This window comes from Malania oleifera, chromosome 7, assembly GCF_029873635.1.
Source record: "Malania oleifera isolate guangnan ecotype guangnan chromosome 7, ASM2987363v1, whole genome shotgun sequence".
Lineage (NCBI taxonomy): Eukaryota > Viridiplantae > Streptophyta > Magnoliopsida > Santalales > Ximeniaceae > Malania > Malania oleifera.
In genome coordinates, this window is record NC_080423.1 from 12,940,450 (window position 1) to 12,953,790 (window position 13,341).

Below are 13,341 nucleotides of genomic sequence, written 5' to 3' on the forward strand. Positions count from 1 at the left end.
GGTTTATTGACACATACCAATGCTGCAACGCCTTTCCTAAATGTGAGCTCCAAGACTTTAACCCAATGGTTCTCCAAATAAAAGGTTTAACCACATATATACCTCTTATCTGCTAATAATGTGTTATGCATTTTTCTATTTTTTGATTAGCAGTCCCTGAACTCAAAATGTCTAGTGTGCTGTATAGAAATCATTTAGACCAAAAAAAAAAAAAATTTACAACAAAGCTAACAAATTTTGGAATCTAAATTATTTAAATACAATTTTGGATTGTTAATCTTTCTAAAAACTAATTTATTAAAATTGATACCAATATTTATGAAAGCGCAAAATAATCTGTCACTATAACACTCCCCCTCAAGGTGAATGTTTTGAGATGGCTCTCTTGTGAAACTCTCCTCTCTCTTTCTCTCTCTCTCTCTCTCTCTCTCTCTCTCTCTCTCTCTCTCTCTCTCGGGCTAAGATATGGCTTCGACAGATGCAAACAATGAAAAATCATTTCACTCAGGTTGAAGGAAAGACCTTTGATATGAGAATCAACAAGGTAGAGGAAATCTCTCGTTAGTTCACAAGATCATTATTTCTTATAATAGATGGGTAAGATTCTCCAAAGACGCTGCAAGTTGGTTTACTGATGCTCCATCAATTTTTGGTAGGATGGAAAGGGGTTTTCGAAGAATTTGTATTGGAAACATATAGTATAGGCTGTTGATTCGATGGACAAAGGTGGGAAAATTTCTGGAGTTAGGAGAGGGGAGGAAAGGTAAGCAGTAGTCAGTCTTCGTCCTTGACAAAATGTGATGGATGACGAAGTTTTGCAAACAGTTTCTGCAAGATAGGCTAAGAGATTTGGTCCTGAATCTGAATGTGAAGCAAGCCCTTTGGCTCCCAGATCATGGAGTCCATCAATTGGTGTCGGAAGGGAAGAGAGGCAAAGGCAATGGTTGTAGAATTCGTATCCAAATATGGAAGCAGAGGATGGAATATGGGAAAGGCACGATTTGTTTTCGGTGTGGGGGTAAGTTGCAATTGAAGGAACCTAAGGTTATGTAGCCAGAAGTCACAGCTGATTGATTGGAGCATGTCCAGAGTCAGGGCATCTAGAATTTTGAAAGAAGCTGCAAAGACAGTAGAGGTAGCCAGGGTTGTGCCTGGAGAAGATGAGACCAATAATTTTGGGCCAGGTAGTTGAAAAAGGAGGAGCTTCTTTTTAAACCAAGCTGGACCAATTAATTGAACAGGCTCATAATCTTTGTAAAAAGGATTTGGGCCATTTTCAGGAAATAAAGGAGGTTTCTTCTCAAATGAGTCACTCTCATTTGGGTCATTCTTTTAAGCAAACCCATTGTTTGAATATTGCTGATAGAGCCTAACAAGCTGATACAAATATTCTAGATGTTCAATCTTCAAATAAAGCCCAAGAGGACTCTACCGCCGGTATTTTTAATAGCCGAGATGTTCGTCTGGGAGCGAGGGATTTAAAAGCACACAATTGCAAGAAGATGTAATAGAAGAAAATCCTCAGCTGAGGCAGCAGCTAACAAAATTTGGAGCGCAAATTGAGGGAGTTGAAGAGCAGCCTACATTTCAAACCTAGTTATCCCCCGTTAACGGGTGCACACAGCCAATGGATTTGTCTTCCATGCTCATTTCCTAAGCAGACTCATGATGATTAATAGGGTCCTCAATTTTTCATAGAAAGATGCGAGAGTACCAAAAGGATTTGTGGGAAGTGATGGTAAAGGAAAGCCTTGTTCCAAGCAATTCTGGAATTTTTGTTGATGATTCTATTCTTATAGTGGGATGAGATTCCAGTAGTAGAAAAGACCTCCAGCGGATCTTCTAGTGTGATTAACAAAGGATGGGGTTTTATTAAAATCATGATTCTTGTGAGGTTGCAGAACTAATGGGTGCAGAAATGAGGAAAAAGTTTGAAGAAAAGTGAGCTACTTCTGCTCAGATAACAAGAAAAGTTTTAAGGAGAGATATAGGAGGTAATTTTAGCAAGCTGGGAGAATCACATGGCTAGAAGGGAGGGACCAGTGAGGGGTTGAGTAGCTGCAAGGAAAAAAAGAAAGGGGAAATTTTTCAGATAATGACAGTGTGATGTAGGACGGGAAAGGGTGGCCTAGTCCTACGGCTCAACCCTCACAAGCACATACACTCAATACACTTTAAATTAAGAATTTAATTATCCGAACATAAACAAAATAAACCAGAGGACATTTCAAATGTTTTGGAATTTTTAAAGGGTGTATGATGTTGTTATGAAATAAGTCTCAATTGGTTCTTTCACAAAGGAAACAAGTTGAACTTGCAGTAAAGATGTTATTTCAATATTTTAAGAAATAAGTTCTATGTTTTAGCACAACAGTATTCCACAATTGATTTAGACTAGCAAGTAGTAATATTGAAAGTCTAAGGATTCATATGTGCTATTATAGTTTTGGAATTTTAGAATTTCAGGCAAAGGGCTTATCAAATATGAAAGTGCAGAATTTGAAACTAAAGTTTTAGTAATAGCAGGGGCTGAAAGATATAACAGAGGTTCAAACAAAAAACTGAAGTTCCCACGAGAATCTATGGATGCTTGACGTTGTTTAACACGCAGTGGGATCACACCTAGAGTCCTTTGTGAAAGCTTGTGAGATACCAATTGAACACAGCAATACAAAGGATTGATGGTGTTTGTGTGGTGATATGAAAGTGCTGGCTGTGTGGATGTAACTTTGGTGGTGGCCGTGAGAGTGAGGGAGGGAGGATATGGAGATGGAGTTGCTGGATAGGTTAGTAGTCTCTTACCACCTGATTTTTGGAGAGAACGACGTAGCCTCTCACTACACAATCACAAGTATTGGACAAAGCTAACAAGCTTCAACAAAGGGAAAATCCTTTTAATATCAATATTCAAAACTTAGCTTTTGTTCTTACAATGAAAAAATATATATAGCTAGCATGGGGGGACAATGACATTAAACAACTAACAATTCCCATACAAGCATGTGAGATAGGAAATAAATAAAACAACTTACAAGACTCGTTAATGACACAACTTACTAACACTCCAACTTACTAGACACAATAAATACTAACACAACTTACAACACACACAACTTACTAAGACATGCACATGCAAGCAAGCAAGTTGTCTTGCAAGATTACAAATCAAATATAAAACAAAAGTCAAAGGAAGGCCTAATTCCATGTGGGTCCCAATATAGACCGTGTGGGGCCCACATGGGTCTTCTTTTTTAATACTTCATTTGGATCTTCTCGTACCGAAAGTCTTCAAGTATGATTTTCCATTAATCCCATGGGTTCCTTCAAAACAATTATGAACTAAAGTGAACATCTAGAGGCCATCCATGTGTCACCATGTTAGCGAAGGAAAGGGGTAAGGCCTGCTGATCCCATCACAGTGTGGACATCAGTGATTTTGATTGTGATGAGGGTTTGCTTTTAGATGAAATTTGGGAACAGTGTGGTTATGTTTCTGATTCATCTGATAAACTAGGGTATTTTTTAACATATCTGCCACCTCCTCCATCGGAAGGATTGGAGGGAATTAGAATTTTTGAAAATGATGGTACAAAAGAAAAGCAATAGGGGAAAGTTGGAATTTTGCCCTTCCCTATATAGGAGGTTTCCAAGGAAAATCCTCAAACTCAACATTTGTTGGATGAATTGGGTCGACGTATGTCAGATTACAAAAGAAATGGAATTTCAATGGATGCTAGTAAATCTAAGGTTAAGAAGAGTAAGAGGTAATTAGCAAATTTGAATTGTTCACTAAATTATGATAGGAAGGGGTTAAAAGAGGGATTTCCTTGGGCCATGTCTGTGTAGTTTATTTTTATTTTTATTTTTTTGTTTATTTTTTATTTATTGAGGAATTCTTGTCCTCTCCTACAGGGTAATTACTCTCTCTCTCTCTCTCTCTCTCTCTCTCTCTCTCTCTCTCTCTCTCTCTCAATATATCTTCTTCTTTTATATATATATACCTATCAATAATTACGAAGATCACCGCGCAACCAATTGCCATGATTATCAATTCCATGGTATTAATAAGTTAAACCAGAACATATGAATTAATATTTCAAATACCCCTCACAAGTTACCTTAACGATAAGGGCGATCTTCAGGGATAGGCATAAACTCAGAAGGATTCAGCTTCTCATAGATCAAATTTATAGATAAAAGAGGATACTTGTAGTGGTGCTATGTATCCCAAAGGTTTATGGTCAATTAACAGTAAGGCCCCTCGTTATCAAAACAGTACAAGCACTAAATCTCAATACACCAAGCCTCAAAAAATTTAAAATAAAATAAATAAAGATATAATAGCCAAAAGGCCTAAAATGCAAACAACTTTATGAAATAGAAAGGGAAACAAATACAAAAAAAAAAAAAAAAAAAAAGGGTGTCCCCAAGCCACAAGGCTCCCTACTTTGTAAGCGTAGGGGGAGGGTTGTAGCAATGTATGCAGCCTTACACCTGCTTTTATGCAGAGAGGATATTTCCTCAGACTCAAACCAGTGACCAATTGTTCACAAAGGAACAACCTTATTATTAATCTAAGGCCTGCCGTAGAAAGGGAAATAAATACAATGAAAAACACAAAAAGAAAAAGGAAAAACAGAGAACAAGGAATCCTCTAAGAATACAACAGAACCAGAAAAAAGAAAAAGAAAACCACAGTACAACACTAATAGAGGATGGCAGTTAAAACTCTTTGCAGGTCTTCCAAAGAAACATTTGTAAAAAAAAAAAACATGAGCAGCACACTACAAAGACACAAGGGAAACCGCCGCTCTCCCCATATACCAAGTAGGAAATATCAACCCACCTTAAAAAATTGACATTTCTCTCTAGCCAAACACACTAGGTAATAGCATGTAACACATGGCGCAAAAAAAAAAAGCTTTCCTTTCTTTTCCCATACCAAACCCTTTAAAAAAAATACAGGAAGCATCAAGAGGAGAAGGAAACCAATGTTCCTCAATAACAACAAACAATCTATTCCAAAGAGCCCATGCAAAAAGGATTGTGAAAAGGAGATAAACCAGAATTCTCCCCACTCCTAGAACAAAGGACACGAACATCAAGCAGCAATGCCTTGTTACATCTCTCTTTCTGGAAAATCATAAGTATTGATTCTATTAAGGATCACCCATTCGTATAATTTCGTGTGTAGAGGAAAAATTGTACTTCTCTTTTGTGGATTTACATTGGGATGATCAAATTTTTTTATAAAAATTTTAGTTCTCTAAAAAAATAAACAGGCACCAATCATGATGGTGACCTCAGGCATGCCAAGTCTGATCCTGCAAGGTATCAAGCTAATAACATTCAAGTTAGCTGATCACTAACTTCTGTGCTGCAAATTTTTTCCTATTATTTGTCAAATTGGAGAGTTTTTCATTATTTATTTCATTTTTATATATATTTAGGATCTCTAATATCCAAATGAGCTCACAATGTTTAAAGGCTAACATAGTAAAAATGTTCATTTGAAATGTCTAAAATGAAGAATTACCAAATAACTTAAACTATTCAATGTCCAATGATTCAAATTAGATCCAAATCCAACTGTTTCAAAGTTTGAACTAGTACTTAAAAGTGAATGCTTAATTTTACAAACTAATGCCCAAGTTATCACATTTGGAATTGGAATGAAATGTTCCTTGTATTCTAGGACAAAAAAAAAAAATTGGTAAACTCCCCTTTTTTTCTTTTGAAATCTTTGGATTGATGAAACTAATTTTTAGAAACTGGATATGGAATTCAAATTTTGGATTATACGGAAGAAGAGAAAAAGGAAAGGGGAAAAGAGAGAGAGAGAGAGAGAGAGAGAGAGAGAGAGAGAGAGAGAGAGAGAGAGAGAGAGAGAGAGAGAGAGAGAGAGAGAGAGAGAGAGATGAAAAGAAAGGGAAAAAGTAAAGAAGAGGACAAAAGAGAAGAGAAAGCACTGATAGAAATAGTAGAAGCATGGAATATCATTCTATTTGCAAAGGTAAGTATGAGGGCCAAGGGAGGAAGATTTTTAAAACATATTTAAAACAGAGGGCTGATTTGTCAAATTTCAAAATGCCTCAAACGACTGTGCTGCAGAAACTCAAATCACATATATCTTTTGTCCATAAAATGCCTATTTTTTTTTTTTGTCCACAATAGTGATGACAGAACTGTATCTTTTGCATATTTTTAAGAATAGAGAAATTATGTTACTATGCTCACCTCCATTGGGAAAATAATCTTAAATGATACTGAAAATAGGAGGATACCTTCCAACGCACAACTATGTTAGCATCATTGTCAAGGACCACTCGAGGTGTTACAAACATACAGATGGTAAAGGTTCACTGACACATACCAAAGTTAACCCCCCCTCCCCCCTTCTAAATGTGAAGCCCGAGACTTTAACCCAATAGTCCTCCAAACAAAGGTTTTTTCGACCCGTAAATAAACCTCTTATCTTCCAATAGGGGTTTGCTAGGGATTCACCCTAATAATAGTTTTTGAGTGCTTAATATGCTTCCTCTCCTTTTTTTTCTCAATTTAATTTTTCTCTTGATTAGCAATCCTTGAACTTTAAATGCCCAAGGCAAAATATAGAAAGCATTTAGACCAAAAATAAGAACCACACCAAAGACAACAAATTTTGTTATTGAACTGATAAAAAATACAATTGTGGGTCAATCAATCTTCCTACAAACTAATTTTTTTCTCAATTTTATTTTTCTCTTTATTAGAAGTCCTTGAACTTTAAATGCCCAGGGCAAAATATAGAAAGCATTTAGACCAAAAATAAGAACCACACCAAAGACAACAAATTTTGGTATCGAACTGATAAAAAATACAATTCTGGGTCAATCAATCTTCCTACAAACTAATTTATAAAAATTAATTAGCAATATTTCCGAAGATCATTGTGTAACCAATTACCATTACTATCAATCCCATGATATCAGTAAGTTCCACCAAAAACCATGAATTACTATTTCAAATACCTCCCCCCCACAAGGTAGCCTAATGGTAAGGGCAATCTCGAGGAATAGACGTCAGCTCAGAAGGGTTCATCTTCTTGCAGATCAAGTTTGCATTTGAACGGATATTAGCATTTGTGGTTGCAGTGCAAGGTATCCCAAAGGTAAATGGTCAATTATTGATAAGGCCCCTCATTACCAAAATAGTTCAAGTACTAAATCAAAATAGACCAAGCCCAAAAAAAAAATTGAAATAAAATGAATAAAAAAACAATAGCCAAGAGGCAGAAGCTTGGTCTAAAATTCCTAAAAAGTTAGCTGGCCCAAAACACACCCTTCATGAATAAATAGAAGAACTTTAAAATATGTAAACAAATAAAAATGGAAATGCAAACAACTTACTTCCATTATAATGGTGAACACCGATCTTTCCAAGCATTGCATAATACTCAATCTCAGATTTCCTCAGCGGGGGACAGTTGTTCGAAATAATTATAAGTTTCCCTGCCATTTCAAACAACAAAATATAAGAAAAATATTACAGCGGCATATAAAATGAAAACCATCGAAATCTGATCTAGTTACGAATAAAAGAGAGTTACTTTGCCCAAAAATCGTAGGGAAAGAAAATGAAAACTCATAAACACGAGGAGAAAATAACTAGAAGGCAAACCTTTGGAGCTTCGGAGAGAACGAAGAACTATTTTGTAGCCTAGCGTATACTTGCCACTCCTCATAACGAGAGCAAGCCTGTTGTTGATGCTCTCGTGCGTCTTCCTCTGCAACCATCACAACGCAGAAAATAAGCCTAAATACACAAGATGTCATTGTAAACGCAGAAAGAAAGGTATGGGAATAGATCATACAGTTTTCTTGGCAGACACCATCTTTCCTGTACCTAGGGTTTACTTTCCTAGGAAATGCTAAGAGAAATAAGAGACGAAGAAGAAACTAATGCTTCGAAATGATGCTCATGTTTCAGATCAAGCATGCTTGGTTAACGGCAAGAACTTACCTCGATTAGGGCTACACTGCAAGACCTGGGAGATGAAGGTAGAAGAGTAGAAACCCTAGAGGGCCGCCTACTCGCCTACACTGATGAGCTATGTATCGGTGCAGAAAAAATAAGCATTAGGTATAATAGGAGTTTATGAAGATCAGTGAGTGATGACTTAATTTATTATCAAAGAGCTTAGGGTAAAATTGTGACGACCTAAAAAATTCTACTATATTATTATTATTATTATTATTATTACTTTGAATACATAAAACTCTGATACCATATATAAACCACCCGACCCTTGAGTGGGCTATCGGGTACAACTGTCCATAAGCTAAACTACAACAAAACGGAAGCATAATATGCATAAATCTCATATACAATATCAGAGTACTAATACTATCATAATACAAAAGTATGTCACTTCTAAAATCACCTATACAATCCAAAGTACATAAAACATATCCATAGAGAGGTAAATAGCAGTGTCTCCCCGACACTAACTTCAACCCCAAAATCACTAATCCTGCCCTAGAGCTCTCTAAGCTCGTCTCTTTGGATTTCCTGAAATGTTAAAAATTAAGGAGTGAGATGTCTCTTAGTAAGACGGAATAAATTATTGTCAGAATGTGACAACATGAGTTTTAATGTAGCATAACACGTTCATTTATTAAATAATTTAATTGAGTAATCATGAAAATTGTACTCATATCCATATACATACATATATATACACACACACACACACACACATTTACAATCATATATTTTTCTCAAAAATATGTACCTTCTCAATACGTTTCTCTAGGTTTGAAACCCAACATGTTTGTGAACGTAAATTTATCATGTCTATAATGAGGAACTAACCTGAGTGGACATTCATATATTACCGTCATGTAATCACCCACATGACTGGATTGTGCGGCCTGAAAGCGGGACTTAGTCATAGTTGGCCTACCAGGTTAAGTTAAAACAATTCTTGTCTGTAGTACGATTGGTCCACCGTAGCTTGGTCCGGACCTAGGGGCGGTCAACATCTCTCTGCAGGCCCAATCGACTTCCAATACCAACACTCTTCCCAAAAAGTATGGTTGCACTGACTCATTCACTAGCAACGATACTGTGCTCTCATGTACATCACTAATCCATCAGGGTTCTTATTTCTACAATTCCACAGTAATCTCAATATCAAAAATATCATGTCTGTATATCATAGTATTTCCAACATTTCCATAAAATCAGTACTATTTCACCATTTCACCATATAATACCATAAAAATATTCTAATTCAATTATGCAATAAAACATATTATTCTCATGCCATATGATTTAAATTATAATTTCGGAATACCATAAAACTACCAAGGATAAATACATTTTTAACAAAAATCAAGTCTGATCGCATCCAAAATTTTATTTTATTACAAATATATTTTTTAGAAACAATGACGATCAACCTACACATTTTAGGTTTTTTACAAATACATATAATAATCAAAAACACTCATTTCATACGCCGGAATCATACAAAAAATTATATATAACATATAAGAGATCATATACTCGAATTTAATCGGTTAAATTTTTAAAAAATAAAAGTCTGACATAATTTATTTCCCTTACTTTAGACTTGGAGTTGTGCCTAGGATCCCCAAATGACAATTCCACTCCAGTTAAAATGATGAGGATCGAAGTTAGGACACCGTGGTAGTGTTCATTTTTCAATCCGACTTACCGACGGAGAGAAACCGAAGAGAGAGAGAGAGAGAGAGAGAGAGAGATGAGAGAGAAACGGTGAGAATGGGGGGGGGGGGAGGGTCTTCCGTGAATTGGAAACCTTTAGGTAGGAAAGCTTAAATCTTAAGCTTACTTTCGTATCCATTATTTTATATATATATATATATATATATATATATATATATATATATTTGGAATCACCACATTCTCCTCTTTTTATAAAAATTTCGTCCTCGAAATTTGCTAATTGTTACTTATTGCAATCTCCTTTGGAAATCACTAAATTATTTATTCGGTGGCCACCCACATAGTTGCTTCGTCCCAATTTTATTAATAACCCTCACTTATGGCGAAGAAATACCATGGTTACAATAGAGGTCCTGGGAGATTACAATTAATAAAAGAAAACTCTCCCAAAACCATTCATAACCTTAAACCGAAAACACTATCTCATAACTAACTACCCTACATTGTACATGACAAAAGTCAAAAGCAATTATTTACCTTTATCAGTTGAATGTTGGGTCCCGCTGAACAGGTGTGGATATCTTTGATGCGTTTTCTCTTCTAATTCCCATGAAACTTCTTCAATTGCGTGATTGCACCAGAGTACTTTTACCAATGAGATCCTTTTAGTGCATAATTCGTGTTCCTTTCGGTCCAGAATCTGAATGGGCACCTCTTCATATGATAGAGTATCTTTGAGTTCTAGTGATTTATAACAGATCACGTGTGAAAGATCTGGGATGTACTTCCACAACATAGATACATGGAATACGTCATGAATCTTAGATAGTGTCGGAGGTAACGCTAACCTATAGGCAACTGGACCAACTCTTCCCAATATCTCAAAAGGTCTCTAGAGATTACCTTACACTTTTTACCAAATTTCATAACTCCTTTTATTGGTGCAACTCTCAAGAACACGTGATCTCCTACACCAAACTCTAGCTCTCGCCAGCGAGTGTCTGCATAGATTTTTTGTCGACTCTGAGTGGTCTTAATTTTGTCTCGGATGAGTCTGATTTTCTTATAAGTATGTTGTATAATTTATGGCCCAAAAATTTACTTTTCACTAATTTCATCCCAATATAACGAAGATCGATACCTCCGACCATACAATGCCTCATATGGTGTCATCCCAATACTGGCTTGGTAGTTGTTATTATAAGCAAACTCAAGTAGTGGCATATACTGGATCCAACTACCACCAAATTCCAACACATAAGCCCGCAACATATCTTTCAATACCTGTATAGTTCTCTTTGTCTGTCCATCGGTCTGAGGATGAAATGTTGTACTGAATGTCAACTATGAACCCAAGGCTCCTTGTAAACTCTTCCAAATTTGAGATGTGAACCATGGGTCCCGGTCAAAAACGATGGACATTGGCACGCCATGCAGTCTGACTATCTCCTATATATCTGCTAATCTACTCATGGAGTAGTTAACTCTGATGGGAAGAAAATGGGCAGTCTTCATCAATCGGTCAATGACTATCCAAATGGTGTCTTGTCCATGAAGTGCCGGCGGTAACCCTATAACGAAGTCCATAGAAATATGTTCCCACTTCCATTCAGGGATGCGAAGTGGCTGCAATGGTCCCGTCGGTCTCTGATGCTCAGCTTTTATCTATTGGCATGTCAAATACTGCTCCACATATCCAGCAATTTCTTTCTTCATATTACTCCACCAAAAAGACTCTTGTAGATCCATGTACATCTTAGTGCTTCTTGAGTGCATTGTATAAAGGGAATGATGCATCTCCTTTAAGATAGTTCTTTTAATCTCAGCTTTAGTAGGTACACATAGTCTGGTATGGAATCTTAACACTCCCTCATCTGAGATATTAAAATCTGTCCCCTATCCACTCCGCACCTTATCCACAATCTTTACCAATTCCACATCTTTCATTTGAGCAGCTTTAATTCTTTCCTATAAAGTGAGTTGAATTTACCAGATTGGCAATCAATGCCTGGTGATCTCCCTCTACTAATTCCACTCCCAATATTTCTAAATCCATCCTGATCTGATGTGGAGTTACTCTTAATGATACTGATGCACACCCTAACTTACGGCTCAGCGCATCAACTACCACATTAACTTTTCCTGGGTGGTAACTGATGGTACAAACCCCCTTCTCCCAAAGGGATTGTCAGTACCAGTGCAGTGATAAGTCGCTACTTTAAATCCTAGAAGCTTTGTTTGCACTTATCTATCCATTCATATTTTACATTCTTTCTGGTCAATATTGTCAAAGGGTTTGACAATTTAGAAAATCCCTCTACAAACTGGCGATAGTATCCTACCAATCCCAAGAAACTTCTGATCTTGTGGATATTCTTTGGTCTTACCCAGTCCACCACTGCCTTTATCTTGCTCGGATCCATAGAAATTCCACCCCTAGATATCACGTGCCCGAGGAATGTGACATGTTCCAACCAAAATTCACACTTCTTAAATTTGGCATACAACTTTTTCTCTCAGTATCTAAAGAACTATTCTCAAGTGATCATCGTGCTCCTCGAGACTCCTTGAATACACAAGAACATCATCAATAAATACCACAACAAACTGATCCAGATACTAATGGAAGACTCTATTCATCAGATCCATGAATGTAGCAGGAGCATTCATCAGTCTGAACGGCATAACCAGGAACTCAAAATGGTCATACCGAGTTCGGAATGCTGTCTTCAGAACATACTCTGCATTGACCTTCACTTGATGGTATCAGGATTAAAGATCAAACTTAGAGAAAACCTGTGTTCCTTGGAACTGGTCAAACAAATCATCAATACGGGGAAGAGGATACTTATTCTTAATCGTCACTTTATTTATCTCCCTGTAATCTTTACACATCCTCATCGACTCGTCTTTATTTTTCATAAAAAGCACCGGTGCTCCCCAGGGTGACACACTGGGCCTAATAAATCCCCTATCCATCAATTCCTACAGTTGTTCTTTTAATTCTCTTAATTTTGCTGGAGCCATTCTGTACGAAGCCTTAGAGACCGGCGCCATCCCTGGAGGAAGATCAATAGTAAATTTGACTTCACGATCAGGAGGTAACCTTGACAAATCCTCTGAAAACACATAAAGAAAATCCCTCACTACCGGGATATCGTCCAACTTTAATTCCCCTTCCGGTTCTTCCTTCACACAAGCCAAGTACCCTTGACATCCCTCTAGAAGCAATCTCCTTACCTGAATAGCTGATAACATCTACTATGAGGAGCGCACGCATGTCCCAACGTATCGGTACTCCTGCTCCCCTGGAGGTTTGAAGACTACCTCTTTCTAATAGCAATCTATATTGGCATAGTTGGTAGCCAACCAGTTCATCCCCAAGATCACCTCAAACCCATGCATGTCGAGAACCACCAAACTAGCAGACAGTGACCTCCCCTGAATATTGATTGGACAATCCCGAAGTATTCTCCTACACACCACTACGGCTCCTATTGGTGTAGCCACTTTCAAACCGACATCCATTGGCTAAGTTTATATTCCACATAAATTAATAAAATCCCTGGCTATAAATGAATGAGTCGCCCTTAAGTCAAACAAAATAACAGTTTTATATGATAGAATAAAAATGGTACCTGTCACCACATC

The 13,341-nt window shown here is 36.9% G+C and overlaps 1 protein-coding gene across 1 annotated transcript in view; it reads right to left on the reverse strand.

The window, feature by feature from the left end:
- The window catches only part of LOC131160755 (uncharacterized), a 30,185-nt gene extending 17,237 nt beyond the window's left edge, over positions 1-12,948 (reverse strand). Inside the window, exons 1-5 of the mRNA XM_058116637.1 lie at positions 12,739-12,948; positions 11,602-11,658; positions 8,002-8,076; positions 7,660-7,765; positions 7,389-7,490 (exon numbers count right to left, since the gene is read on the reverse strand). Coding sequence (XP_057972620.1) covers positions 7,389-7,490; positions 7,660-7,765; positions 8,002-8,076; positions 11,602-11,658; positions 12,739-12,948 — 550 coding nt within the window. The remainder of the gene's footprint in view (positions 1-7,388; positions 7,491-7,659; positions 7,766-8,001; positions 8,077-11,601; positions 11,659-12,738) is intronic.
- Between the last annotated feature and the right edge of the window lie 393 nt (positions 12,949-13,341).